General features: G+C 40.8%; 1 protein-coding gene across 1 annotated transcript in view; it reads right to left on the bottom strand.

Annotated features, from left to right (window-relative positions):
• PHLDB2 (pleckstrin homology like domain family B member 2) overlaps positions 1-26,708 on the bottom strand; it is a 101,456-nt gene that overhangs the window by 65,354 nt on the left and 9,394 nt on the right. Inside the window, exon 2 of the mRNA XM_044914071.1 lies at positions 20,329-21,677. Coding sequence (XP_044770006.1) covers positions 20,329-21,677 — 1,349 coding nt within the window. The remainder of the gene's footprint in view (positions 1-20,328; positions 21,678-26,708) is intronic.

Below are 26,708 nucleotides of genomic sequence, written 5' to 3'. Positions count from 1 at the left end.
TTGCGCTTAAAGTTAATTCTCTAGCATCCCAGAGAAACCAGACACACAAAAAGAAAAACACTACTTAAAGAATCTTCTAACTTAAAAGAATTGTTTTCTTGAAATTTTTTCAATATTTTTTTGACATGCCTCAAAATTTTCAATACTTTTCTTATGTCTTGTTATGAGATAAAGGTCTTTTCCATCAATTTCTAACATGAGTAATTAAAATTATAAAGAGGTAGAAACGTTGCATAAAAATGAAAAAACTTTTCATGTCACATCCAGTAGAACGACAGCAATGTATTTCAGATTCTGAGATCCTTTGGATTCATTTAACTGCAACATAAAATGATAGTTCATTTGCTTAAAAAAAAAAATCAATATATATTTTGATGTCTAGTACTAATGGTACTACTTACTGACACTTCACCAAGCTCCCCATACAAAACAAGTGGATATTTATGGTTTTTGACTTTAAGTAAAATCACTATATATTTGTGAGCAATAGTATATAATTTATGAAATGTTTATCGTAAGCCTCGACAGCACTGTTTGGGGTGGGGAACATTAACATCTCTGCCTCGCACATTAATTCCAAGGCCAAAGTGAAAAGAAAAACAATAAAATAACAAAAAAAGTCTGTTGTGATTACAGCTACCACATTGAAAAAAAAAGGTCAAAAGCCTTCCATAGAAAAACATTTTCCAAACTGGTCATCAGTAACAACGTAGAAAATTTTTAAGTAGCACTGGGCTACTGTTTTCAACTTCTAACTGCAGCTAATTTGTAAAGACAAAATTCTGAAGGCAGTCAGCTCTTTGCCAGTTGAAGGACTGACTATCCAACAGCAAAGTTAAATAGAAACAGACCAACATAATGCCCTGGTTTCCATTAAATGCACTAATTAAATGACAAGACAGAAGTCATTTAAGTTGTGTCTGACTTTTCTCTGTCCTCTAAAGTATGCCCCTTCACCCCTGCAAATGCAATAGCTTGATCAAAAGGACTATCACACCAGCTCCTCTAAGCCCCCACCTCCCGTTCACTGCCTGAACTTCTGGCCTCCAGCTGCAGCTCAGTCCTCATGGCCTCGTCCCTCGGCAGGTGCTCATAGCTGCACGACCTTCTCCCGCGCACTCCTGCACCCTGTCCGTCCAGGAGTCCCGGGGCTTATTTATCTCTGCAGCTGCTGCCAGCTGCCAAGCTCTACGCACCTCAGCTTTATGGGGAGGGAGTGGGGGGGGGGGGGGCACAGAATTCACTGCCTTATTTTAAACTTCTCCAACGACAGAGGAAAGTTTACATGGGAATATGCAAAACCCACGTGCAAGGGCATATTTAAGGAGGGGGACGGGAACAAGACCCTATATTTTACCCCTTCTCAACAGCATCTGCATGAGAAACTAATGCTAATTTCCAAAGGAAAGTTCTCTTTCTGCCATTTAGGTGACTTAAGCTGAAGCACCCAAACTCCGTCCCTACTGACCTTTATAGATCGCAGTGTGTATACATTAGCCTGGACATTAATTACACGTGGGATTATCTGAAAATTGTCAATTCCCACTTACCAGGGCTTCAGGGAACAGTGTGGTCTTCAAAACCATGGAAGGCACTTCTGCCTCGCCTGTGATACATAGCAAAATCCCTCCCACATCTCTTTCCCAAAATAGTTCCTTCTGCTGCCAGTGCTCTTGCTTAATTCCACAGGAATAAATGATCCCAGCCTTAAGATGAATGCTATTTCAGACAGTGGAACGCAGTACTCAATGGCTTGTGCACAGGAAGTGTGGTCTACTGGTATGTGGTTCTCTCTATTCTTATCACCCCATTCACAGCCAATCTGTCCAGGCTTGAATCACACACACAAGCCGCACTGCCGCCCGTGAGTCTCAAAGAAATCCAGGCTGCACAGAGACACGCTGGCCCCATAAAAGCTGAACCAAAGAAAAATAAACTGATGTCAAGAAGTGCGTCAGAAGAAAGTCTGCAAGGCATTTCAGAAAGCACTATATGCAGCCTTTTAAGGAAAACCCTGCACAGAATGTACTCTCATAAAATAATTCTCCCCGGAGCCCTCTTCACTCTGGAGTCTTGTTCTTTCCCATCCATCACTCCAATATTCTCCATTCTGGGGGTGCCTAAAACCAGGGCACCCATTCCACACCAGGACGCCTTTGAGAACCAAACAGGGCACTATGAATAATTATTCTGGAACGCCAAGCACCATCAGGGACTGAGATGGACGGCCCCCCACCTAAAACCCAATTTCATCTGGCACTTCACCTGGCCATGCCAAGTTGGGAAGGCCACCCTCCTGAAGATCTCCAGTTTCTGCCCACCTCTCCCAGCCAGTGTTCTGCTGTGCGTTCTTTTGCAAAGCCACTAGTGCAAGGCCTAGGCATCTAAATGGCACGAAACATTGGTGCTATGGCCTTGGAAAGTAGGTCATTTGAATGAAATCATTTTAAATACATTTTTTAATCTCCCTCTCTATTTTCGCTTTCCTCCTCTCCATATACCGCATATATCGAAGAAAGCTTTGAAGGGGACACGGGATCTTAAAATATATACCTGAAGAAAATGGTGTGTGGTTCTTTCCCTCAGCAATTAAAAAAAAAAAAAAGCTGCAGACTGAGGGTGTTTTGACCTCAGAGCTTTCTTTCTTTTTCTGAGGAATGTGTCTGGCAGTGCCTCTCAGCAGCTCTTGGTCAGGGACCTCATCCATCTCCCAGCCCCATCCATCCCCTGGTAACCAACAGCAGCCAGTCTGGGCCACAGGACTGGAAATGCAGTGTAGAAATAAATTACATAGAAAACCAATTGCCCAATACCCAAGCGCAGTCGAAATCTTTGTTGAACTCCTTGTGTTATAATTAACTATGTTGGTTCACTCGTTATATAAAAGCAAGGGTCAACTTTTAATGGCTAGAAATAATTTAGTTGGAAGAAGATATTTTTTCTCAAGAGGACCTGCTGTAACTGCTGAGTATGACCTTACTTCTCTCTCTCTTGTTAGCCCTAGAGATTCAATATCTCCATAATCGCCAGTTCATCAAAGATCTGTTAAGTTACTCTTAGGCCATAACTGTGCTGGAGACACAAGGACGGAAAAAGACAGCATTTCTACCCTCACATCTTTAGCCGAAAGCATAGCCAATCAATCAAAGAAAAGGGTGCTAACAGATTTACAGAAAACCAACAGATTCACATATAAGGAAGTAGTTGGCCAAAATTATAGAAAGACAAATTTGAGTTGAGACCCTGGGATAAATATGAGTCTGTGTGGTCTGTTGGCCAGTGGGGTGGGCTGGGCCTTTCTATAAAGGAACCATATAAGCAAAGGCATAGAGCATGGACTAATAGAGTATGCTCAGGGATCAGCAACTACTGTGTGGCTAGGAAGATGGGGTTCTTTGGAGGAAAAGGGACGAGGTACATGAAGAGAAGTGGGTCAACTTTCTCTCTCTGTATACCAGGACTTATGAGACCCCAATAACCCTAAATAAAAAACCAAAGAGAGTCAGAGACCCTGGCCTAAAGGTGGATGGCAGAATGAGTTGGAGCTGACAGCACGTAAGCATAATTTCCAGGATTCCATGAGCACATTCCGATGTCTCATGTAGGTAGGACAATGAGGAGGAAAAACAGAAGCAATGGTTAAAAGTCTTTTACGTGAGTCTGTTTGTTTTTAGAGATAAATCCCGTGGGTTAGTAACTAGGGCTATGATGATCAGTTCTTGTCTTTTTGGACACAGGGTAAAACAGTTTTTCAATTTCCCACTCCTAAACTAGATACGACCGTCAGACTTGCACTGGCCCATTACGTGTGAAAAGCAATGTGTGTTCCTTCTGCCCGGACAGCTAACACATGATCCATTACATGTCTTGCTTTGCCATGGCAGAGTGACACTCCAGATGGTGCTGGCTCCCTGAGCCTTGGCCCTGAGCAAGGAAATACGGAGCAGAGGCCTCATTCAACCCATGCTGGCCATGGAGAGTGAAGGAGAAATAGACCTATGCTGTTTTAAGCCTGACATAATTGTTTTCTTTTGTTTCTTCCACATTATGATTGATAAGCCTTGCTTAATTTCAAGCAGGTTATGGGCCCAAAAGTTGAAGACAAGAGCCTCAGAGATCCTACTAAAGGCAGCATTTATTTACTGTGTAATAAAGAATTTGGCTTTGCCCAAAGAGAGGTCTGGCCTTCACTGCTGGACTGTTGGCTTCTGGAAGGTAATCTATGTCGTACCTGATGGGATTGTCTTTGTTTAGGACAAAGTGGGGCACTCCTGATAATCAATCTCAGGGTGAGGGCTGGCCACTCCACAGTCATGATTTTTGTGTGGGGGCCTGGGAATCATGTGTTATCAGTCAACCTGGAGATGAGACTAACCAAGTGGACAATCAATCAGTCATGCTTACATGATGAAGTCCCAATAAAATCTCTGGACACTGAAGCTCAGGAGGTCTTCCCTGGCCGCCCACACTCCATGGGTACTGCCACACACCAATGTGGGCAGCGTATCACACCCTGACTCCACAGGGAGAGTCCAGTGGAAGCTTTGCATTTGGAACCTCCTGACTCTGCCCCTCTACTTCTCTTCTCCTTGGCTGATCTTGATCTTAGCCTTTCCCTGTAATAAACGATAACCCTGACTGTAATGGCTTTCAGTGGGTTCTGTTAAGTCTTCCTAGTGAATTCATGAACCTCTGGGTGGTTCCCAGGAAGTCTCTGAACCTCTGCTTGATATCAGAAGAGAGGACGGTCGTGTGTGGAGACAAGGCCCTTTAACCTTGTAACTGGCCTTCACGTTTATCCGAACATTGCCCTAGGATTATATTTATCAGTTTAGGACAACTGATCTTAGCAACTGTATATATAAGTAAGGAGTTTTTATTTTTTTGATTTTACAAATTATCATCATAAAAGTCAGTTTAATGTCTAGCTAAGAACATTTTATCTTGTAGTCTACCTGGGAAGTCCACCTTCAGACTTGTGGTCAGGGCAGCGCTTTATTCTGCCATCCATTGTTTAGAAAGCATGTGCGTGTGTGCCCCATCCAAGGGTTGCTCTGGAAAGAGGCCCATCTGACAAATGAAATAGCAATGGCTTTGTGTGATTATCTGTTCTGGAGGCAAGTGCAAGTCATCTGAAGAGTTACGGAATAATGTGACAGCTACGAATTGATCGACAAGCATCTGTCACGTGCAGATTGCTATTAGGATTTTGTATCAACTATACCTATTCTGGCTCCATGATAATGGATAACCAGATGCCAAGGGAGAGTAAGGCATACGCAGATAACTAGGATACTGCTTGCCACTCAGTGATTTTTCAGTACCCGTTTCTCAAATATAGTCAGTACACCCCATACACAAGCACACTGCCTAAGGAGATCAAGGCCGTCCTGTGCAATGCCCTAAACTTCCCTCCTCTACCTCTTTTTATATGTGTGGTCCTTCTTTCTTCAAGGTACCATGTGGCTAAGAGCAGGAACTCTGGAGCCTGCATGCTATTTCCACAGCTACGTGTGAGGCCCTGGGCAAGTCATTTAGCATCTGTGAGTCTTAGTTCCTCATGCATAAAGCAAGGAATTACTAGAATATCTATCTTGTAGGGTGTCATGAGGATTTAAAACGTAAACAAACAAACATGTATATGTATACACACACACACACACACACATACACGCGCGCCCTTCTTGACCACAGTAAACACAATATAAGTGTTTGCACAGGGATCTAAGGAGTCCCTCAGTCCTCCCAAGGTGAAGCCTTCTGCCTGCCTCACTGCATCCATATTCCCTCCCATTATCCTTATGGTTTTGTTTCACCAATTTTCCCTCCCCTACACACTTATTTCCTCTCTTGAATTCTTTGCCTCTGTCTGCAAATGTACTCAAGTCCCCTCCTTCTTCCCTCGCCCCAAACAATAAATTATCCTCATCGGATTACCCAGTAGATTTTCTATTCCACTTCCTTACTTCCCTTCACACCTCCACACATTCCCAATCTCAAAGAAGTCACCAAAGCTCAACATTTCACTTCCCATCATTCTCAGCCCTTTGCAATCTAGAATAGTGTGTCCTGCCTTTGTAAGGGAGGGGCACCTCCCACTTCTCCAGGAAAAGTACGAGTAAAGTGAACAGAAAGGAGAAGTGCTTTGAAATAAAGATATCAGGACTCTGCAGAGAAAGCAAAGCGCTTCTCTCTGTAACCGTGTATTGTAAGAATCTGTGGGTAAATTGACTTCTCTCTCTCCCACAGAACCCCTGGGCTTTCAGAGCAGACTCCGTGTCTAAGCTTGATTAAGCGGAAAGAACAAAGATTTGGATTTAAAGTTCTGGCATGTGCCAGACCTATAACAGAAGTTCTTATCAGGTTCAACCCTTTGAGATTCTATAACCTGGTCTGTAAAACAGAGACAATAAGATCAGCACCTGCCCTAGGGTTCTTGGGAGGAATCAATAAAGGAGTGTGTCTGAGAACATTTACTATAAAGTCTAAGTTGGTGCCTGTCACAAGGCAGGTGCTCAGTGTTTGTTATCAATGATTAGAGATGGTTTCCATTAAAAAATTGGCAGTGAAATTGATAGTTGTCTTGTGGGTCCTGGAGAACCATCACTAATACAGGAGTCTGCCCTCATGCGAGGGGGATATGTTCCCAGACCCTCAGTGCGTACCTGAGACCACGGGTAGTACTAAACCCTATATACACGATGGTTTTTTCTATGATAAAGTTTAATGCATAAAGTAGGCACAGTAAGAGATTAACAACAATAACCAATAATAAAGTAGAACAGCGTAACAATATGCTGCAATAAAAATACGGAAGTGGCCTCTCCCTCTTTGTCTCTCAGAGTACCTTACTGTACAGTACCCACCTTTCTTAGGATGAAGTGAGATGATAAAGTGCTTACCTGCTGAGATGAAGTGCAATGAATGGCACTGTGACCTACTATTGACCTCCTGATGGTAGGGCAGAAGAAGGATCACCTGCTTCTAGACCAGTGTTGACAGCGGGTAACTGAAACCAGGGAAAGCAAACTGCAGATAAGGGGGCCTACTGTACCAGTTAGCAAGCAAACCTAAAAGCCAAATCCAACTGCTCTCAAGGCAAGGCAATACCGGAAAAATATGTTATGCAGCCAAATGTGCCCCTGAAAAACTCAGAGATCTATGGGGTTCTTTGGCCAGTCTGGAAGGAGAGAAAAATCCTCCACTGTCCAAAATTCCCTCCCGGGGGTGAATCACATGTCCGAGCTTCTGGCAACAGAGCTCTGCCCAGTTGCCATAGCAACCCAGGGAGGAAGAAATCTTTTCAGTCTCTCACTGCCCTTTGGTCCCTCCAGCCCCAGGATTCCAGAGCAACATATATTCCCCATAGCACATGAAGTCCAGCGGAGTAACTTCTAGAAAGAACTACCCTCCAAAAAATCCATGCTTCTCTCCAATGCACACATTGCATCCCTGACACAAAACCCAGATTTCTATTTCACATTGCCCCTGGCTCCACCTTACACTCCTGACACCATCATTGTTCCTGCCCGATGAGTACACACATCATTCACATACCTGAGGAACTTATCATATCCTGTCTTTGCTCATACTCAGACAAAGAAACTCAGTTCTTTTAATCTCATTTCATAAATCAACCCCTCATGCTCCAGATTATTTTTTTTTAATTACTATTACTCACTAGTGTGTCAACGTCTCCCTGAAAGCTACTTGCCCCTACTGCTATTTCTGTGTCCCTATTTTAGGAGCTTGTAATTAAAAAATACATATATGTATAAAATCGGTTTATACTATTTTAAGTTATTAATACATTTACCAAATAGATCTGATTATTAACATATCTAATAATTCAGTAATATGAAATATGTTATATAATTATATAAATTATATATAATACATATATATGCTGCGGTAATTTTTTTTTTTTTTTAATTTTCATTTATATCAAACATGTCCTAAAATGCTATCGCTTAACTTAATTGATCCTGTTACTTTTTAGACCAGGAATGTTTTCTTCAACTTGCTTTTTCCACCTCCAGTTATTTCTTGCATTTGTGAGGCAGACTCTAGGGAATCTCTCTCTACAATGACCATCTAACTCAGACCTGCTGTATTTTAGTCCTTTTCCTGATGCCTTTTTGCATCATTTTGCCATTTAAGATCAACTGGCAGACATACAAGTGTTGAAAATTTTTACTTTCATAAGATATTAGGGTTGAGGTGAACTATTCTTAAAATATTAATAGATACCGCTTCAAAGAAAGTGCTGGTTATGAATGACTCCATAACAGTTGTTGCCTCAACTCAGATAACTGAAGGGGGAAAATCATGCACTTCTCCCTACAGACTGAAAAGCACCAGCTATAAAAAAAGGAAATTCATGTTATCAGTGTAGTCATCATTTCCACATAGTGTCTAAAGAAGTATGCCCATTATGTCCATGCCCACATGGACAGTGTGTCAGAAGAAAATCTAAAAGGTGCATAGGCCTTCTGCTCCATGCCATCAAAGAAAACTCAACAAAAGTCCAATATACTGTAGTTCATTTGCATTTTTACGTTGGCTTAACCAAGTTCCAGGGGATCTGTTTGTTTGCTTCCCCTGAAGGATCATGGTTTATAAAATGCAATCCATTAAAATACTTTTAGAATTTTATGTAATATTTTATTTTGTTCAAACCACAACTAAATCTCCACACTGGAAAAATCTGTCCTAAAAAAAATAAGGAACTCTCTTTACGCACAAAGAAGTTGGTTGGGTAAAAAATAGGAAAGTCTCACATGTAAAAAAAAGAATTAAAAAACAGGTGGACTATCACACATCAACTGAAAGTTTTGTAAATGCAACTATGTATGAGAGATATATCTCATGGAAAATACTGTGTACTAAAATTTAAAAAAGCATGCTGTAGTTTTATACAGAGAAATGCAAAATAATGGGGTGCCTGGGTGGCTCAGTCGGTTAAGTGTCTGCCTTCGGCTCAGGTCATGGTCCCAGGGTCCTGGGATCAAGTCCGCACTGGGCTCCCTGCTCAGCAGGAGTCTGCTTCTCACTTCTCTCTCTCCCTCTGCCTCTCTCCCCGGCTTGTACTCTCTCTCTCTCTCAAATAAATAAATAAATAAATAAATAAATAAATAAATAAATAAATAAAATCTTTAAAAAAAATGCAAAATAAACAGTGACAAGTCTTCTTTCCCTATTTGAGATGTTAAGGAAGTAACTGCATTTTCCTTTCTCTCAGAACAACTTTTAAAATTGTAATCTCTGCCTACCATGATTTAGGCCTTGGTCTTCATGATCTAATGGGAAAGACTGACTTTGAATATTTTGTCTCTCTAATTCAGTAATCAAAATGAAAGGATAATACATGTCTAAGAAACTTATTCCTTATTTCTATCTTAGCATTTTATTAAAATTGTCTTTTTTCAAAATCCAAAGTACAATCCCAGAACCGGGATATGGTCTTAGCAATTTTGAATGAGAAACATCAATTTTTCCAAACCAAAATTCTTCAACAGAACATGCCCCCACATACAGATTTCCCCCTTGAGGTCAATTAGACTTCACCAGAGCAAAGTTCTTGGCTGTTCTGAACTTTAAAAAACTAATCTCCCTGACTTCTGCTTCTGGGAAGATGGAGTAGAGGTATTTTTCCCTATTCCTCCCACTGAGTGTAACTCAGAACACTGGACACATTATATATAAGACAAACATAAGGGGCGCTTGGGTGGTTCGGTCGGTTAAGCATCTGCCTTTGGCTCAGGTCATGATCCCAGAGTCCTGGGATCGAGCCCCATGTTGGGCTCTCTGCTTAGTGAGGAGTATGTTTCTCCCTCTGCCTGCCACTCCCCCTGCTTGTACTGTGTGTGTGTGTGTGTGTGTGTGAAATAAATAAATAAAATCTTAAAAAAAAAAGAACTAGTTTTAAAAAAAATAAGACAAACATAAGAAGACCAAAAGATAGGGAAAGGCAGCAGCTCATCTGGGCATCTAGAGACCCAGAAATGAGTTCCCTGAGATTTCCTTTACCTCATATATCCCAGCCTTGGAGCTGGAGAAAAGGCAACGACATGCAACAACCTGACTCAATCTCCAAAGAATTATGCGGAGAGGAAGAAGCCAAACTTAAAGTATATGATTACATGTATGTAACATTCCTATAATAAATAATAAAATTATAGCTCTGAAGAACAGAAGAGCGGATGCCAGGGGTTAAGTAGTTGCTGAGAGTAGGAGGAAAGTGGGAGAGGCTACAGAAGGTCTGCAGGAGGGAGCCTTGGGGTGACCTATCTGCTCTGTATCTTGACTGTATCAATGTCGATATACTGGTTGTGATATGACAACTATAATGGCGCAAGATGTTAGCATTGGAGGAGATTGGGTAAGAGGTACACAGGATCTCTCTGAATTATTTCTTATAATTGCATGTAAATCTACCATTACCTCAAAGTAAAGAGATTAACTTTTCTTCAAGTGACTTCTGGTAGATCTTAATCTGCACATTGAAATGGCTGACAAAATCCTTCCAATGAAAAGGTGATGTATGTGTTCCTATTGTAATACCTGTTCTGTAATTATTTTTAAATAAAACTAATCACAAACTTTCAAAGTATTCTTCAGAGCAGATATTCCCATAAGCTTTTCTAGAACAGGAAAGAAAAATCCATATTACAATGAGCCAGCACAGTCACTAGACCTATTAGTGGATGAAAAATTTTTTACGAGGTCGATGAATAAATGGCTTTTAATTTAGATAATTTAACAACCAATATGGGGATCATTTTTCTATGAAGAATCGCTAGTCGTCCCACATTACCCTGTCTGTATTGATACTATATTTTCAATTTTCATCTTGTTTGTACATTTTTCTGTGAATTTTATTTCCGAACTTTATTTCTTTTTTAGTCACGAGTCTTCCTGCATGAATTTATCACCTTAAAAAAAAGAATGAGACTCACTTCATAGCTGACCTGGCAGCCACCTCTTAATCCAAGGTGCTTTCTGTATTTTTGCATTTAGCCCAGAACGCTGAACTGTGTGAAGACCCACAGCACACATCCCTCAATTCTGAGCATAAATCCTTAACTGTGTGGCACCATCAAGAGGCAAGAGCTTGTACTGCCACCGTAAGAAGAGCCTAGGGTTGGCTCTCAAGTGTAGAGAAACCTGCTTTTAATAGCAATAGTCACAGACTATTGGAACAAAGAATTATACCGAGGCTTTGGCTCTGTGTTTCTCCAATGTGGAGTCATTAGATTATTGCTAAATGCTATTTTTTACCCTCCCATGACTCTTCTAGGCACCTAGTGATCCAACTGAAGGAGAACAAAAAGATGTGATAACTGTTTTTAGTCTCAGTAAACTGAGGACAGTTAGCACTCTCAATTTGCTAATGATTAATTCCCTCAGTATTTACTGCACAACTACCTACATGTCAACAATTCACCACTTAAAATACACAGAGAGAACGTCTGTAGTTTATTTCCGATGACCCAAAGTGATCTAACCATAGACAGCAGTCTTCTTCATATTACTCACTACTTTCAGATTTACTCTTATTTTATTAGAAATGAAAGAGTCTGCGTACAGAATGGACAGTTTATTTAGGCAGTAGATAGCATCGCCATTCTAAGCTTGTGCTGTCTAAAATAGCATAATTAATTTCACCACTTCAAAAGGTTTTCTTTTTTAAAAAAAGATTTTATTTATTTGAGACGAGGGAGAGCAAGAGAGAGCATGCGCACGAGTGCGGGGGAGGGGCAGAGGGAGAAGCAGGCTCCCCGATGTGGGGCTCGATCCCAGGACCGCCGGATCACGACCTGAGCCAAAGGCAGAAGCTTAACTGACCGAGCCACCCAGGCGCCCCTCAGAAAGTTTTCTGGACATAAGAAAACTTAAAATTGCATATATGGCTCACATTTACGGCTCCCATTTTATTTCTGAGCTAGACCCCACTGACCACGCAGGTAAAGGCATCAAAGTGAAAGAAGGCACAGAATGGCAGAGAACTGACAGACTGTTTGAAGCATTAGAGCTACGAAAAGCAAGGCTTCACAAAAATTTGTCAGTTAAAGCTTACCCTAACTCTTTAGATTAAATAAATTAATGTAATAATAGACATTCTGAGTCCGAATATAGAAAGTGAGTCATAATTTCTAAATATCCCTTTAAAAAGTCTGAGCCACCAAGTTAATTTGGTCAGGAACCAACCTCTCACCCATTTGCAGTTTATTTTATTTTTTTTTAAGATTTTATTTATTTAATAGAGAGAGATAGCGAGAGCAGGAACACAAACAGGGGGAGTGGGAGAGGGAGAAGCAGACTTCCTGCGGAGCAGGGAGCTGGATGTGGGGCTCGATCCCAGGACCCTGGGATCATGACCTGAGCCGAAGGCAGACGCTTAACGACTGAGCCACCCAGGCGCCCCGCGTTTGCAGTTTAACTGGCTCACTTCCCACTAGTGCAACCATTTTTTAAAAATTAAAACTCTACCCAGGATGGAGCAGGAGGAAGGGCCACACCAGGAAGAGATGCCTTCCAAGTCCGTGAGACTGGAGAACAAAATAGTTTTCAACACTTAAGCTTGCCTTCACATTTCAAACACATTCTTCTTAGGAAAAAAAAAAAAAAAAAGATTAATACTATGGCTAGGTTGCATTAGGCGTTCTCTTAACGTTGTCCATTCTGCCTCCAACCAAGAAATGCTGTCAAATTCACAATGCAAAAAAAAAGTCTGAGTGTCCAAATTGTCTTTGGGATCAGGAATCACAAGTAAGTGCAGGCAGCAAGAATCAGGGAGAGAAAGCAATGGACACCTGCGGTTAGAGTGACCGTCACCTGACAAGGCTCACACTTCTTAGGTTCCCAAATGGTTTTTCCTAATTGCAAAGTTGAATAGCACCAACCTGTCTACTCTCTTGTTTCTAAAATGGTATCTGTACCTTACCATCTTAAGATTAGTGAACATATACATTTATTTTATAAAATGTTGTAATTCCTTAAATATGCTCCATTATGCTGATATATACTTCTAGAAATATAGGTCTCTGGGCTGCTCAACAGTACACAAGCAAAACTCTGGGTCCTGCAGCCTTGGCTCCCAGATGACGCTGGAGAGCACCAGTTCTTACAGAGAATGCTATGAAATTTTCAAAATAAAGGAAAGCATCTAATTTTCATCTTTTCATTTTTAACTGCATATTGGAAGGGAATTGCTCCATTGCTGGAAGCAAAAAGATGTATTTATGCTGAGATATTTGCATTCTTTTTCATAGAGCTTCATGGTTACCTGGAACCAAGTGCATAAACTTAAGTTTGGGATGTCTGAAAATGAGAAGCAGAATCTTCGGCCATAGACTAAGGAAAGCCAGAATGCATATCATGAATGGGTATCAAAAACATTCATTTACTCTTTTCGAAAACAGGTATACGGTGCTTCCCATACTCTCATCATCGGCTAGGAGGTGGATATACAGCAGTGAACAAGACTGACATGGTCCCAGCCTCGTGCGATCTAAAATTCTTCAGCTGTAAAGAGCTTTCAGAGAAGCTACTGGAACAAAATGTCTTCCAAACAGTACAGAATTGCTGACCCAGACATTTCATCTATTCCAATAATAATACCATGGGAATATTAACATCTTCCTTGAAAGAAAGCCAACCTTATCTTCAGGATGGTAGAGCATGTAGCAAGTTAGAAACCTTATTCTGTGGTGCTTCGTGAGACTGGCATCACGTTACAACACGTTTGAGAAATGAGTTCCAAGTGTGGCCCTGCACAGTTCTATACGGCGACAATGCTGTTTATCAAGGCACCACAGAAGATTGCCGTCCGCCAGAAAGAAGATATTGGATTGCTACAGTGCAATTTGTGGGGATCCACTGGTTCTCCACAAGAGCACACAGATGCTTTGGGCATTGTAACCAAATGAATACTCTTCACAGCAGTCGGGTTTGCTACAGAGTATTTTAATTTTCCCCCTGTCTTTTTAAAATGTCTCCTCCCTGGACCTTAAGATGCACTAGATGCCATCCCTACCTCTATATTACTGGGAGGGAGGCAAATGAGAGGAATAACAGAATATCCTGTCTACTGTACAATTATTTCTCTAGCCTCCAAAAAACCTAGTTTGTCAAAGAATCAGCATCCCAGCCTTTTAGAGATATCTTATCCATTCATGTCCTCTACTTGGAAAACAGCTCAGAAGTGAGGAGTTTAAACAAGCACAGACCAGCCCAGAAGGAGGTCACGAGGTCTACAGAGTGAAGTACACACATTTCAGGCACACAGAGCCCTCTCAAGACCTCACTTGGACCTAGTAACTCTTAGTTTGGAATATTTTTAAACAAGGCTTGATATCTGGCTTCTAAAATGGTAAAAATGAAAGAAAAGGCTAGCATAATGACAAAGGCAGGAATTGGCAGAGAGAGCAAGAAAGAAGGAATAAAAATTATTAAAAAAAACAAACATTTCAAATAGCACAGCAGTTGGAGGCCATTTAATGTAGACTCAAAGTGGATTATTATACCTCATAAACAGGTCCTTGGAGGTTCATAATTAGGGTTCAATCTTTAAGACTCAATATAATTACCTTGAGTTTTCAAATAAAGATCGAACAAGTAAAAAAAAAAAAAATCCAGATGAAATCCTGGTATAATCACAGTTTAGCTAAAAAGTACTACAGAAATTATGCTTAGTGAACCAGTCTTACTCTGCTTGGTTTCCTCACTAATGAGTTAAATAAATCTTTGGCATCTATTCATTTTATTTTTGTGTAAGAGTTCTGTTGCTTTTTCGAAAATTATGCTTTGACATTTTGGAGGTGCCTGTGAAATGTCCAAGTACACTCGTCTTGGGGAGTCAATTAAATTGCATTTTTCACAAAACAGATCTCATGGGCTGGAAACCCAGGGGCAGCTTCTCTTGGCTCCTGGAGTAAATTCCAAATAGCAAGAGAACTTTACCTTCACTGACTTGCTATTTTTTGCAGTTTCTGCTTTCCTGGCTGTGCTTTGTTTCTGTTTCTGATTCTTGGCCAAGTTTGACCAGGGTTTTGGTTTGCACACAAACCAATAGTTATCTCCACTGGTGGCAGCAATGAGTGGGGATCTGGTTTTATGGTCTGGCCACTTGTGATCTGCAGATAGAACTGAAATTTAACCTTGCTCAGGTGAGTGATGACTGAACATTTGTGTTTGCTGTTGTTTTAATTTGTTGGTTATTTTGCTATCTGTGAGTTCAACTCAGGACAATATTTTGTGCCCAGTGGAAAAGTGAGCAGTCTCTTGAGATATGGAACAGGGAAATTTTATGTTCCAGTGTTTACTTTTGACCTCTAGCTAAAGCTATAGAACCAAGCTTTAAGTTCTTTATCTGAGTCTGTGTACCTGAGGGGGGCAAAAAATCACTGTGTATGTGTGAAGTATTTTCCTACTTCCTGGGGATAATAATAAATTGCTTTAGAGACTAATAAGCATTTAGATAAATCTAACATTTCCAAAATTCTAAGAAAATAAAATGGAAGTCTAATAATTAAAATATATTCACATTTTAAGAAAAAGAACCTTCTCATCAAAAAATGCTGATTTCAGAAGCAGTTTTTTTCTTAGAAAACAAGTTTACATGATCAAAGCAATCTCTTGTACAAGTCAGACTGATTTGACAACTTGGTTTAAAAATCAGCTATATGTTTTTTCCTTGTTTTATTTGTGTACAGTATAATACATGTGTAATTTCCTACTTTTTTTGAGAGAGTTATTCATTTAAGAGAAAGAGAGAGAGAGCATGAGTGGGGGAGGGACAGAGGGAGAGGGAGACAATCCCAAGCAGACTCCATGCTGAACACAGAGCCCAGTGCATGGCTGGATCCCAGGACTGAGATCATGACCTGAGCTGAAACCAAGAGTCAGATGCTCAACCAACTGAGGCACCCAGGTGCTCCTGTAATTTCATACTTAAATAAGTTTGGATTTATTTTTATCACAAAGGAATTAGTTTATCTGAATTTTTTAAATGTCTTATAATATTAGTTCACTGAAATATAAGCTAAGATCACTTCCATATAATGTTTAAGGTTAAGAAAAATACAAAAGTTGTGCTCAAAACAAAACTGAATTATAACTGTGACACACCTTTTTATATCAATAGTAATTATGTTCTGTGATGTGTCAGTTTAAGCATAATTTCCAATATCTTTAAGTTACATACTTTTTGCCTTAAAGTATCCAGTCATTCCAGAATTGACAGAAGACCACGAAGAACAAAAGTTGGTGAAAATTTTAAAATTGTAGGTTTGCACAAAGGGAGCTTTATTTGACTTGGTTTATAATACTTGCAATAGCAAGTCTATAAAAATGTAATAAAATGTTAAAATTATGGCAAAGTTTGCACAACTTTGATGGGTTTATTCATAAAGTAATTATAAAAAATGTAATGCATGGGGGCACCTGGGTGGCTCAGTTAGTTAAGTGTCTGCCTTCAGCTCAGGTCATGATCCTGGAGTCCCAAGATCGAGTCCCACATCGGGCTCCCTGCTCAGTGGAGAGTCTGCTTCTCCCCCTGCCTCTGCTCCTTCCCCTGCTCATTCTCTCTCTCTGCCTTTCTCTGTCTCTGTCTCTCTCTCTCAAATAAATAAATAAAATCTTTAAAAAAAAATGTAATGCATGACAAATACCCTATTAACATAAAACTAAAATGCAGTTACCTATATTGAAATGACAGATTGATCTTGGAGAAATCAGCCTATGCTTATAAAAAGTAATAAAGGTTATTTTTCTACATAATCTGCCCAGAGAGCAGAGAGATTCGGTATCTCACAAGAGTACTTTTTTTGTGCTTTGTGCTAACTGGAATATATCCCTGAATATTTATTTATTTATTTATTTTTAAAGATTTTATTTATTTATTTGACAGAGAGAGACACAGCAAGAGAGGGAACACAAGCAGGGGGAGTGGGAGAGGGAGAAGCAGGCTTCCCATTGAGCAGGGAGCCCAATGAGGGGCTCAATCCCAGGACCCTGGGATCATGACCTGAGCAGAAGGCAGACGCCTAACGACTGAGCCACCCAGGTGCCCCTTCCTGAATATTTAATATGACATAAAAGTTCTTCATTTCCTAATGATTTAAGATATCTTGTAGATTATAAAATAATCTATTGTTGCTTTATTCAGTAGGCAAACTGCAAATATTCATTGTTCTCATGCATCCACAATCCTATATTAGTCACGTAATGAAATCTTCTCTAATTAATATTTGATTTTGCCTTCCCAAAATCGGACCCTAAATTCAGAAAAAAAAAAAAAGTTTTCCAAGATATCTTTTATATCTGAACTATCCTTAAGTTTTCCCATTTGACACCTGGGCAAGCACAAGATTTGTTCCTTAACTTTACAAAAAGAAGAATGTCAGAAATAATTAGGTTTGCTATGCCCTTATTTATGAATAGCTCAACACCATCAAAAATAGCATAGGAAGATTTATCAAATCAAATGAGAAGCTCAGCCTTCCCTAGGCTAATTTTGTATGGGTAAAATATTATAATATAAATAAAGTCCAGAGATGGTGTACTTTACACAAAGGTCCTGGGTATGTGAAATGTCCTCACTCTCTGTGAAACGTTCTTACCCTCCGGGGAAACACTGATTAAATAAGACCAATGTCCCACGCCCTGACAGAGGATTTTAACTCTCCTTCTTGCTGATTACTGTTCATGAACTTAACCACAAATTAATCACAGCCACTTACTCTTATCCTCACCAAGTGGTCTCTGCTTTCCTCTCAGGTTTGCCTAGACATTCTGCTGTAAGTTATAGACCACAATATGCCTTTAACAAAGAAAGAGTCTCAGGGCCTGGTGGAAACAACTTTACCAGATACTCTTTCTTCAATCTTGTGAGTAGAGGCTTCTGAGGTGCCACCACATAGGCAAGTATGAGACAGTATGAGGTGGCTAAATCAGATTCTGAGGACTTCTTTTAGTCCACAAATAGATGACTTCGTGAAATCAAATTAATGACCCAAGATGCAAAGGAATAAGAATTATACAGAACTCATCGAACTGATACTGGAAATCTAATTTCCGTATGTATTGTGGAAAATCATTGGCATTATGTGTAATGTTCCACTGTCTAAATGGGGAACACCTTTAGCATTCGTCTCCATCTATCTCTAACCCTCAATTTAGCTGACTCTGATTTTGCAAACTAAATGAAACATTCTTTCAAGGGTAGCTTGTTCTCCTTGGTCCCTCAGAATTCAGGAAGAAATATTTTTTCTAAGTCACTGTATTTTTTAAATGCAAAAACATTACTTGCATAGGGCTCAGTAAGAATCTATCTTCCCTTTTACTGGGAGGTCACTAGGCAAATAGACTAAGCAACAGAGGCCAAACCCAGAGCGTCATACTTAAACATAAGCCTCATTTCATCGAATATCATAAAGCCCATCATGAAGCAAAAAAGGGTTCTAACTTCATATTTGGAGCCAATACCCACAAAGTTCTCCCAAAAAGTTGAACCAAGACCTGTTTGTGACTTACAAGGCGCTGACTTTACAGGCAGTAAGGAAGGTCACTTCCTGGATTGTCGGGAACTTTAGCAGATTTGGGGAAACTGGAGGAATGAGAAATTCACCACACTTAAAAGTGCTAAAGATGAAACCTGGAGGTGATTTTCGAGGTTGGTTTCCTGCCCTTGGAACAGAAGAGGAAATAATAGCATCTCAGGAAGATCACTGACGAGTGAAGGAAGCCATTGAAATGCTCTCCTAGATTCCTTAGTAAATTATCCAATAGAGGTTAACTTTCTGGCTTCACTAATAATAGTTGCTCCAGGATGAACAGTACAGCATAGGGGATATAGTCAGTAGTTGTAAGGTGACAGATGGGAGCCACGCTCGCAGTGAGCATAGCCTAAGGTATAGATATGCAGAATCACTATGTTGTATGCCTGAAACTAACGTACCTCATGTAACACTGTGTCAATTATACTATAATAAAAAAAAGTAAGAGTTGTGCAGCACACTATGGAGCCAGATTTGCTATCCCACATACAAGAAAGCTTTTTCATATGCTAATTAAAACTTCTCCTGAACTTATGTCAATGAATCAAGCCCAAATACAATACCTTTTTGTGACCATGAAAAATCTCTGGAGATTATTTACGATAACAAAGGAAATTGTCATACTGGAGCACCATCTAACAGACCCACCCAAGGAATATAGAATTCTCTAAGGGTATGCACATTCGTTTTCATTCACTATTACTGATTAGGATATCTGTAAGGATAGATATTTACGTATCAAAAATTACTAGTGATGCAAATGATGCTGTTTCTAAAATTCCAATCAAATTTTGTCCTGGATAGATGCGAACGGTTTCTGTCCATTTGAATCCAAAGGTTACAATTTTATTATCCTGTGGGGCATTACTCAGCTTGGTATGTGATTCAGAAATCTTATTCCAGTATACTTTCTTTTAGCAACGAAAATACTTTTGATACTCTTATACTTTTGTAGATCAGCTTTATCATCTTGCTGCATCCCTCATCAAGGAACAACTCACCATTAATGAATTAAAATAATCTCTGACCCTGTTCTTCCTAAAAAACACATGGACAAAAGTCTATGCTTAAAAGAAAAAAAGAATAAGAATGCAGTAGTCTGTCCTCATTCCTTAATGGGACTCTCAAGAGATGTTTCCTCCTTTCTTACTATTTTCAGTATTTCCCACAATAAGCATAAATCCATTTTCAATAGAAAAAGACAACTCAAAAAACTTTTCTGAATGTGTAGTTGGGTGTCACTATGTACTAGGAGACATCACTGAAAGGTGTATGGGGGTGGTGTATGTGTACCTTGCAGGAAAAAGGTTGAGCAACATTTAGCCGACCTTTCAACTTTCCAGACCACTTGCTCTACCAAAAAGTTTACTGCCTAATTCCCAATGAGTCATGATTTCACCGATTATTCCTATCAGACCATGCACATGCTCATTTGATGGCATCGGTAATATAAATCAGTGTTTACTCACAGTCTTAAAGAAAAATTTGTAAGACATAAGAAATTCAGTAAAATTCACAACTCCTTGGTTAGGTTTATCAAGAAGACGCTGCAGAGCAACTTAACATAACACTAGCTACAGGTAGGCCTTCAAGTACCCACATGTGACCAATAATAGGGCACGAGAAAGGGAAGGACAGCAGAATTCTAGAAAGGCACAGCAGTGGCTGGTGCCCTTGGACATCCTACAGGCCCACACATATCCTTGGAGTGCATCTCCAAGAAGCTGCTCAAGGGAAGAGTGAGGTCAAGTCAGATGAAGAAGATTACCAGTCGCTCCATCTCCTGCTCCCTGAGTCTCTCCTCCCTCTGCCGCCGGTGATAATCCATCAGGTCATCACGGCCTGAAATGGAGCTGATGCTGCTTTTCCTTTCCCGAAGGATGGGCTGGGGAGTTCCTGAGGCCTGTCTGAGGCTGTCCAAATCTGCATCATCAAACTCGACAGATCCACAAGAGAAGTTCCTCCTGGCGGCAAACACTCTGTCCAGCTCCCCGGGAGGAAACGAGTGACCTGGGCCAGGCCCAGAGTAGGAAGCCCTGTCAAGGTCATCGGAGGTACAGGAGGAGGTGGAGGCCAGAAGCATCTTGCGAGCCACTCGCGGACTGGCAGGGACACTGAGGGTGGAACTGACGTAAGGATGGCCCTCAGACGCTGAGGGTTTATAGGGTAAAGCCCCTGAGCTCAAAGAAGAAAAATTCAGGTAATTGTCATTGTCTATGATGCTATGAGGTAGATCCTTTTCCCCCAGTTTTGTTCGTTTGGAACTGCCCAGAGAGTTTCTGGGAGGCAAACTGAGGGGTGTCAGCTGGTTGTCGGTGGCCCTGTGTAACCTGGGGAGAGAGCGGCTGTAGGCTCCCATGTGACTCAGGCTGCTGCCCGAATACTTCCTAGTTCTTAAACCCATGTTTTCAGATGCCGGCTCCTTGTGTTGGCTCAACTTGGGCTGAAGGGTCAGGTTGTCCTGGATGCTCATTTTCCTGGCTTGCTTTGGGCTTGAAGGCATGCTTGCTGCCCCCGATCTGCTGATGGAAGAGGGGCCCGTGTCACTCAGGGGACTTCCGTTCCACATGGCCAGGAGGGAGCCGGACACCTTCCGGCCTTCCAGCCCCCCGAGAAAGTAGACATTGTCATGGGATTTATTCCTTGAGCTATATTTGGAGTAGGGAGGCTTCTCTGCGAGCCTCAAGGACCTTTCACTGTCCCGGCCAGTATAATGATCGAAGTCCCCTCTCCCAAGTGGGTACCCACTGAGGGAGGGGGAAGTGCTGAGTAGAGGGGTGGGCGGTTTCATGGAAATATTTTTGTCAGTCCCATCGCAGGAGAACTGCTTGCTTCCCTGGATTTTGGCCAGGGAGGGGCTGCTCCTGACACTGGTTCCCAGAGGGGAAGGGCTTCTCTTAGCAGCCACAGGTTGTGAGAGGGTTAAATAAGAGCCAGAATAGTCTCCATTGGCTTTAAATCTCAGGCTGGAAGAATATTTCTTCGGGCTCAGGCTCTCCATCATGTTTGGGGAATCGTCCTCAAGGGAATTTGCCACCAAGCTTGCCTCTGAGCTACCATTTTGTAAATCGAGCTGCTTCTGCGTGTGGCAATGCTCCGCCATGATCTTGTTGGAATCTGTAAAGGAAAAAAGACGAAATCTTACTTAGCAAAGAAGATTGAAAAAGAGCAAGGACTTGTCAGCCTACATCTGAACAAATAGCCTTGCAGTCCGACCTGATGTAATTAACAAGCACAAACTCTGTTTTAGTAATAAATCTGGTAAAACTACTGCAAAATGAAGAACCATAAAGAACACTGATCTGGGGGGCACCTGGGTGGCTTAGTCGGTTGAGTGTCTGCCTTCGGCTCAGGTCATGATCCCAGGGTCCTGGAATCAAGCCCCGCATCAGGCTCCCTGCTCAACGAGGAGCCTGCTTCACTCTCTCCCTCTGCTGCTCCCCCTGCTTGTGCTTTCTCTCTCTCTCTCAAATAAATAAATAAAATCTTAAAAAAAAAAAAAAAAGAACACTGATCTGGGATGCTTTTTGTACAAAAGAAAAATAACTCAAGAGGCCATGGATGATATTTGAGAAGAACAAATCTCTAACAAAGTACAGGTGAGGTTTGTCCATAAAAGAGACAATTTCCCTTTAGTGTTCCAGTCCTTGGTGGACCACCTGCTTCCTGAGTACCACGCAAACACCCAATGTGGTGATGCAATGCACCCTCCTTTGGATGTCTCTGCTAGAATCATTAACTGCTCAGAAGTCAAGTCCTGCAGAGATAAAATTCACATTCTGGCACACACAGAGAGTTTCACATTAGACACTGATCAGTAACATGAGGGTCAGAAGGTGACTCTTTAAAGGGGGCTATGAGAGTTACCTTCTCAAGAAAGATTTCATAAAGCTCATGCACCCATCAGAAAAGGCAGGTAATCGAGGAAACAGAGAAAAGAGGGTTCCCCAAACTACTGCCATCTCAGGGTCAGGAGGCAGTATTTAAAACCTGAAACTGGAGTATCCTTCAAGTTCCAGGCACCCTAAATGAATCATGCTCATCCTTGATCTCACACTCTTGCTTGAATTCCATTAACTTAAGAAAATAAGTTTTAGGTTATGAAAACGTACTTTAAATAGAAATTATTGCTGCAAATGAGAAGGCTTGTATTTGTAACTGAAAAAAATATGTATTTTGCAGATTATCACCAAAACAAAGACACAGTTTAAACATTCACATTGAACTCATGCAATGCTGAGATGGTCCAACACCTCAGGCTCCTCAGACACTAGGTATTACATCCCTGGTCTCTGTATCAACAGTCATTCATGGTGAGTAACCAATTTTATGACGGGCTTGCTTCCGTAACTAGGCCACAGGTTTAAGGAAGAGGGGTAGATGTAGTATTTCATCTCATCTCCAGCCTCTTCTGACTCCCATGGATCCACTGGTGAGACATTCAATGAACACTAGTTTTCAATTTCTGTCACAGCCTTCCCCCACTGAGTCCTAGCCAGAAATCGGGGACTTCGCCTTGCATGCTTAGCTTTGCAGATTTCCTGGGCAGATTCAGACAGTAGAGTAGGGAACTGCTTCTTATCCAGGCTGGGGCCAAGAAACAGTCTGGGTGTTTAAATCCTAGTGATGGGCTAAGTACCCATCATCTTGTAAAGTTCAGCTTCCCCCAGTAAGCTCTGCTTTGGGTTCCCTATCCTCCAACCCAAATCCCTGCCCTGGTGGATAAAAAGCATGATTATCTTTTGGAGTAGACCTCAAGAAAAAAAAAAAAATGAGATTCTCCTTTAGAACTGCCTCCCAGCTGGAATCTGGTCCTGCAATCTGGCTTTTGTCAGGTCTTTCAATCTTCAGGGACCATGCCATCTCTGCCCCTAAGCCAAATGTCCCTTTCAGCAACTGTTTATGACCACTAGCTATGATCTTTAAAGCAACGCAAGCCTGGTTTGAGACATACGTCCCTCTGCCCCCTTGGAGGACTGAAACCAAGATGACCTCCAGTCATGATCCCCTCTGTTCTCAACTAACTTCATCTCTGCTTGGTCTGCCATGCTCAAATTCCAGCAAACCCTGGCCAATTCCCTCAAGTTAAATATTTTCAAATTGAAGAAACAAGGAAATAAGTGGGCCCTGAGGACATTACAGTGTTATTTATTATGAGGGGCAAATACCCTAAATGCCTAACAATAGGGAAAAAGTTAAATAAGCTATAATACTTCATATGGGTGAATATTACACACTCATTTAAAATAATTATTTTGAAGTATAATTTCTAGCCTAAAAAGTGCATTCATATAATGTTCAGTAAATTTTAAAAGTCATATATAAATGAGTACAGTTTTCTTATATGTACACCCACCCAAACACACTGATTACACACAGACACTCAGGTCAAAATCCTGGGAGTCATCACTGATATCCCCAATCAATGTCTCCTCTCTCAGTCCTATCCCTCATCTATCACTTCCTTCCTCATTTTATCCATCAATAAATCTTATCAACATTGTCCCTAAAACATAGTCTCAATCTGATCATTTCTTGCCATTTCCACCGCTACCCCCCTATTATGAACCAATATCTTCTCTTGCTTTGTCTATATGCCTATTCTACACCAAGAACAAGAACAATGGAATGGAAGAAATCATGCCAAAAAGTCAGTAGTGGTTTTATCTGGGTGGAGGTATTACCAGTGATTTTTAATTCACCTCTCATACTACTTTGTACTTTCCATATTTTATGCACTCTATCTGAGTTGCTTTGACAGTTAAGGGGGGGAAAACAGTGTAAAATACTAGAGTATAATCTGTGGCAATACTTCTCTTTTTAAAAATTTGCATTTATTGGGCGCCTGGGTAGCTCAGATGGTTGGGCGTCTGTCTTCGGCTCGGGTCATGGTCCCAGGGTCCTGGGATCGAGTCCTGCATCGGGCTCCCTGCTCCTTGGGAGCCTGCCTCTCCCTCTGCCCCTCTCTCTCTCTGTATCTCATGAATAAATAAATAAAATCTTTTATAAAAATAAAAATTTGCATTTATTTTATTTCAGCTTTACTGAGGTATGACTGACAGATAAGATTGCAAGATATTTAAAATGGACATTGTGGTAATTTGATGTGCATATATGTTGTGAATGGATTCTCACCATCTGGTTAGTTAACACATCCATCACCTCAAACACGTGTGTGTGTGTGAAAGAAAGAGAGAGAGAGAAAGAGAGAACATTCAAGTTGTAAATGAGTTGGTAAAAGGGTACAGACTTTCAGCTACAAGATGGATGTCTGAGGATCTAATATAAAACATGGTGACTACACTGTAGTTGAAAACACTATTGTATAATTGAAATTTGCTAAGAAAGTAGAACTTAAGTGTTCTCAGAAATACTTCATGTTTAAGTTGATTACGTTCTCATGTTTCCTAAGCTTTTGTCCAACTGTTGAGCCAGATAATAACTCTTCTAAAAAAGGTTCTTGGTCAGACTAACTTAATATGTAAATATCTGACGACTTCAGCATTTTTCCCAACTCTTCTTAATGACTCAGGCAAAATAGTAATTGTGCAAATATACCCATTCCGTACTCTAATCATCTGAAAAACTACAAAATCAAACACAACGCCTCCCCTAATATGAGTAAAGTGAACAAAGTGGTTACAAAAAAATTCCCAGAAGTCTGCTGAACACAGCTTGTACAATAATATTAGCATCCTCATCTTCCAAAAAATGTAGTTAACAGGATACATACTTGAAGTGGTTCTAATTATTGTACGGAAAAATTTAAAATCCCAACAGAAAGTTCTAGGTACTTTATTCATTAAATGGTTCATAGGTGCCCACCGTGCATCAGATATTGATTTAGGTATTAGTGGGGCTCGCTAACGTTCCTGACCTCCTCCTCTCAGAAACACAGAGGTGTTGCTCTTGTACACCCCTATGACATTGGGTATGGCTACATCTCTTGCTTTGATCAAGGAACAATGAGAGAAAGTGACATGTCAGTTCCAAGCCGAAACATGAAGAACTGGGGCATGATTCACTTTCCAGCCCCCGCCAAGATGACTAGCATGCATCCAAGTTTATGCAGACTTTCTTAGCCTATACCCCTCAGTGAGGACACCATGAAACAGGACCCTTGCCAACCCAAGATTGTCTTAAGCCACTGAGATTTGGGAGTTGTTTGCTACTATGAAGGTGTTAATCTTCCTTAAGTTCTTACCATAAACTAGGCTTTCAGCTGGGCGCTGGGAAGTATGTGGTCATATTCCACTTCCTGCCTTTACACAGCTTACAATCCAAAGGGAAAGACATTCATATGAACAAATGATTGCCATACAGTGTGACACGTGCCTTAATAGAGAACTGACTGACACATAGGTGAAGGGGCATGGAGGGGACTAACGCAGTGAGAGAGTGGGAGTCTGTGGAAATCATAGTGGAAAGAAATGACAATAAAGTTAAGTCCCATTGAAGGAAAGGGAATCTGATGAGTGCTATCTAATGGTAGCATAAGGCCACTTCTACACCTAAAATTCTGTGATTTTAAGGGTATAAAGAAATCCCCAAGCCCATTAGACTACTAGCACATGCAGCAAATGTCCTGTCTCTGACAGAATTAACAACAAAAATTGTGTAAGGAAAAAGAAATGGTTATTTTCTTTATTACGGTCCTTTTTGAAAAAAGTCTAGCATGTAAATCTGCTGGGATGAACTGTATTTAATAATCATGCATTTCTCTCTCATAGTGATCGAAATCCTTTCCCATCTCTACCACCATGTAAGATACACCCTCAAGGGTCCCAGCCATTTGCCTACCCTAAGAGTGGTTTGAATTGGAAAGCAATCTTCCAACCATTTAGGATATCTTAGACAAGGCTACAAGAGGAAATCCGTGAGATATTAGAATAGACAAGAAGAGAATTAAAGTCAGTTCGTGGAGAGACTTTGGTTTTAAGATAATGTATACAAAATGGGAAACAGAGCTAAGTTAGAAGAATTCCCACAATGTGCAGAGACAGCAATCCAGAAAGCAAGCCAGAGCACACGTGATTAAGTAGAAGTCAAAAATTAAACAGTGAACCCAAACACTGCATTTTAAATATTTACTCTGTTAACAGCACAGAGTTGAAGGGCTTAACACCTCATGTCAAAAAATGGATATTT

This window comes from Neomonachus schauinslandi, chromosome 1 (assembly GCF_002201575.2).
Source record: "Neomonachus schauinslandi chromosome 1, ASM220157v2, whole genome shotgun sequence".
NCBI classification, from domain to species: domain Eukaryota; kingdom Metazoa; phylum Chordata; class Mammalia; order Carnivora; family Phocidae; genus Neomonachus; species Neomonachus schauinslandi.
The sequence above is the reverse complement of the archived record's forward strand: the minus strand, read 5'-3'. Positions and strand labels throughout refer to the sequence as shown.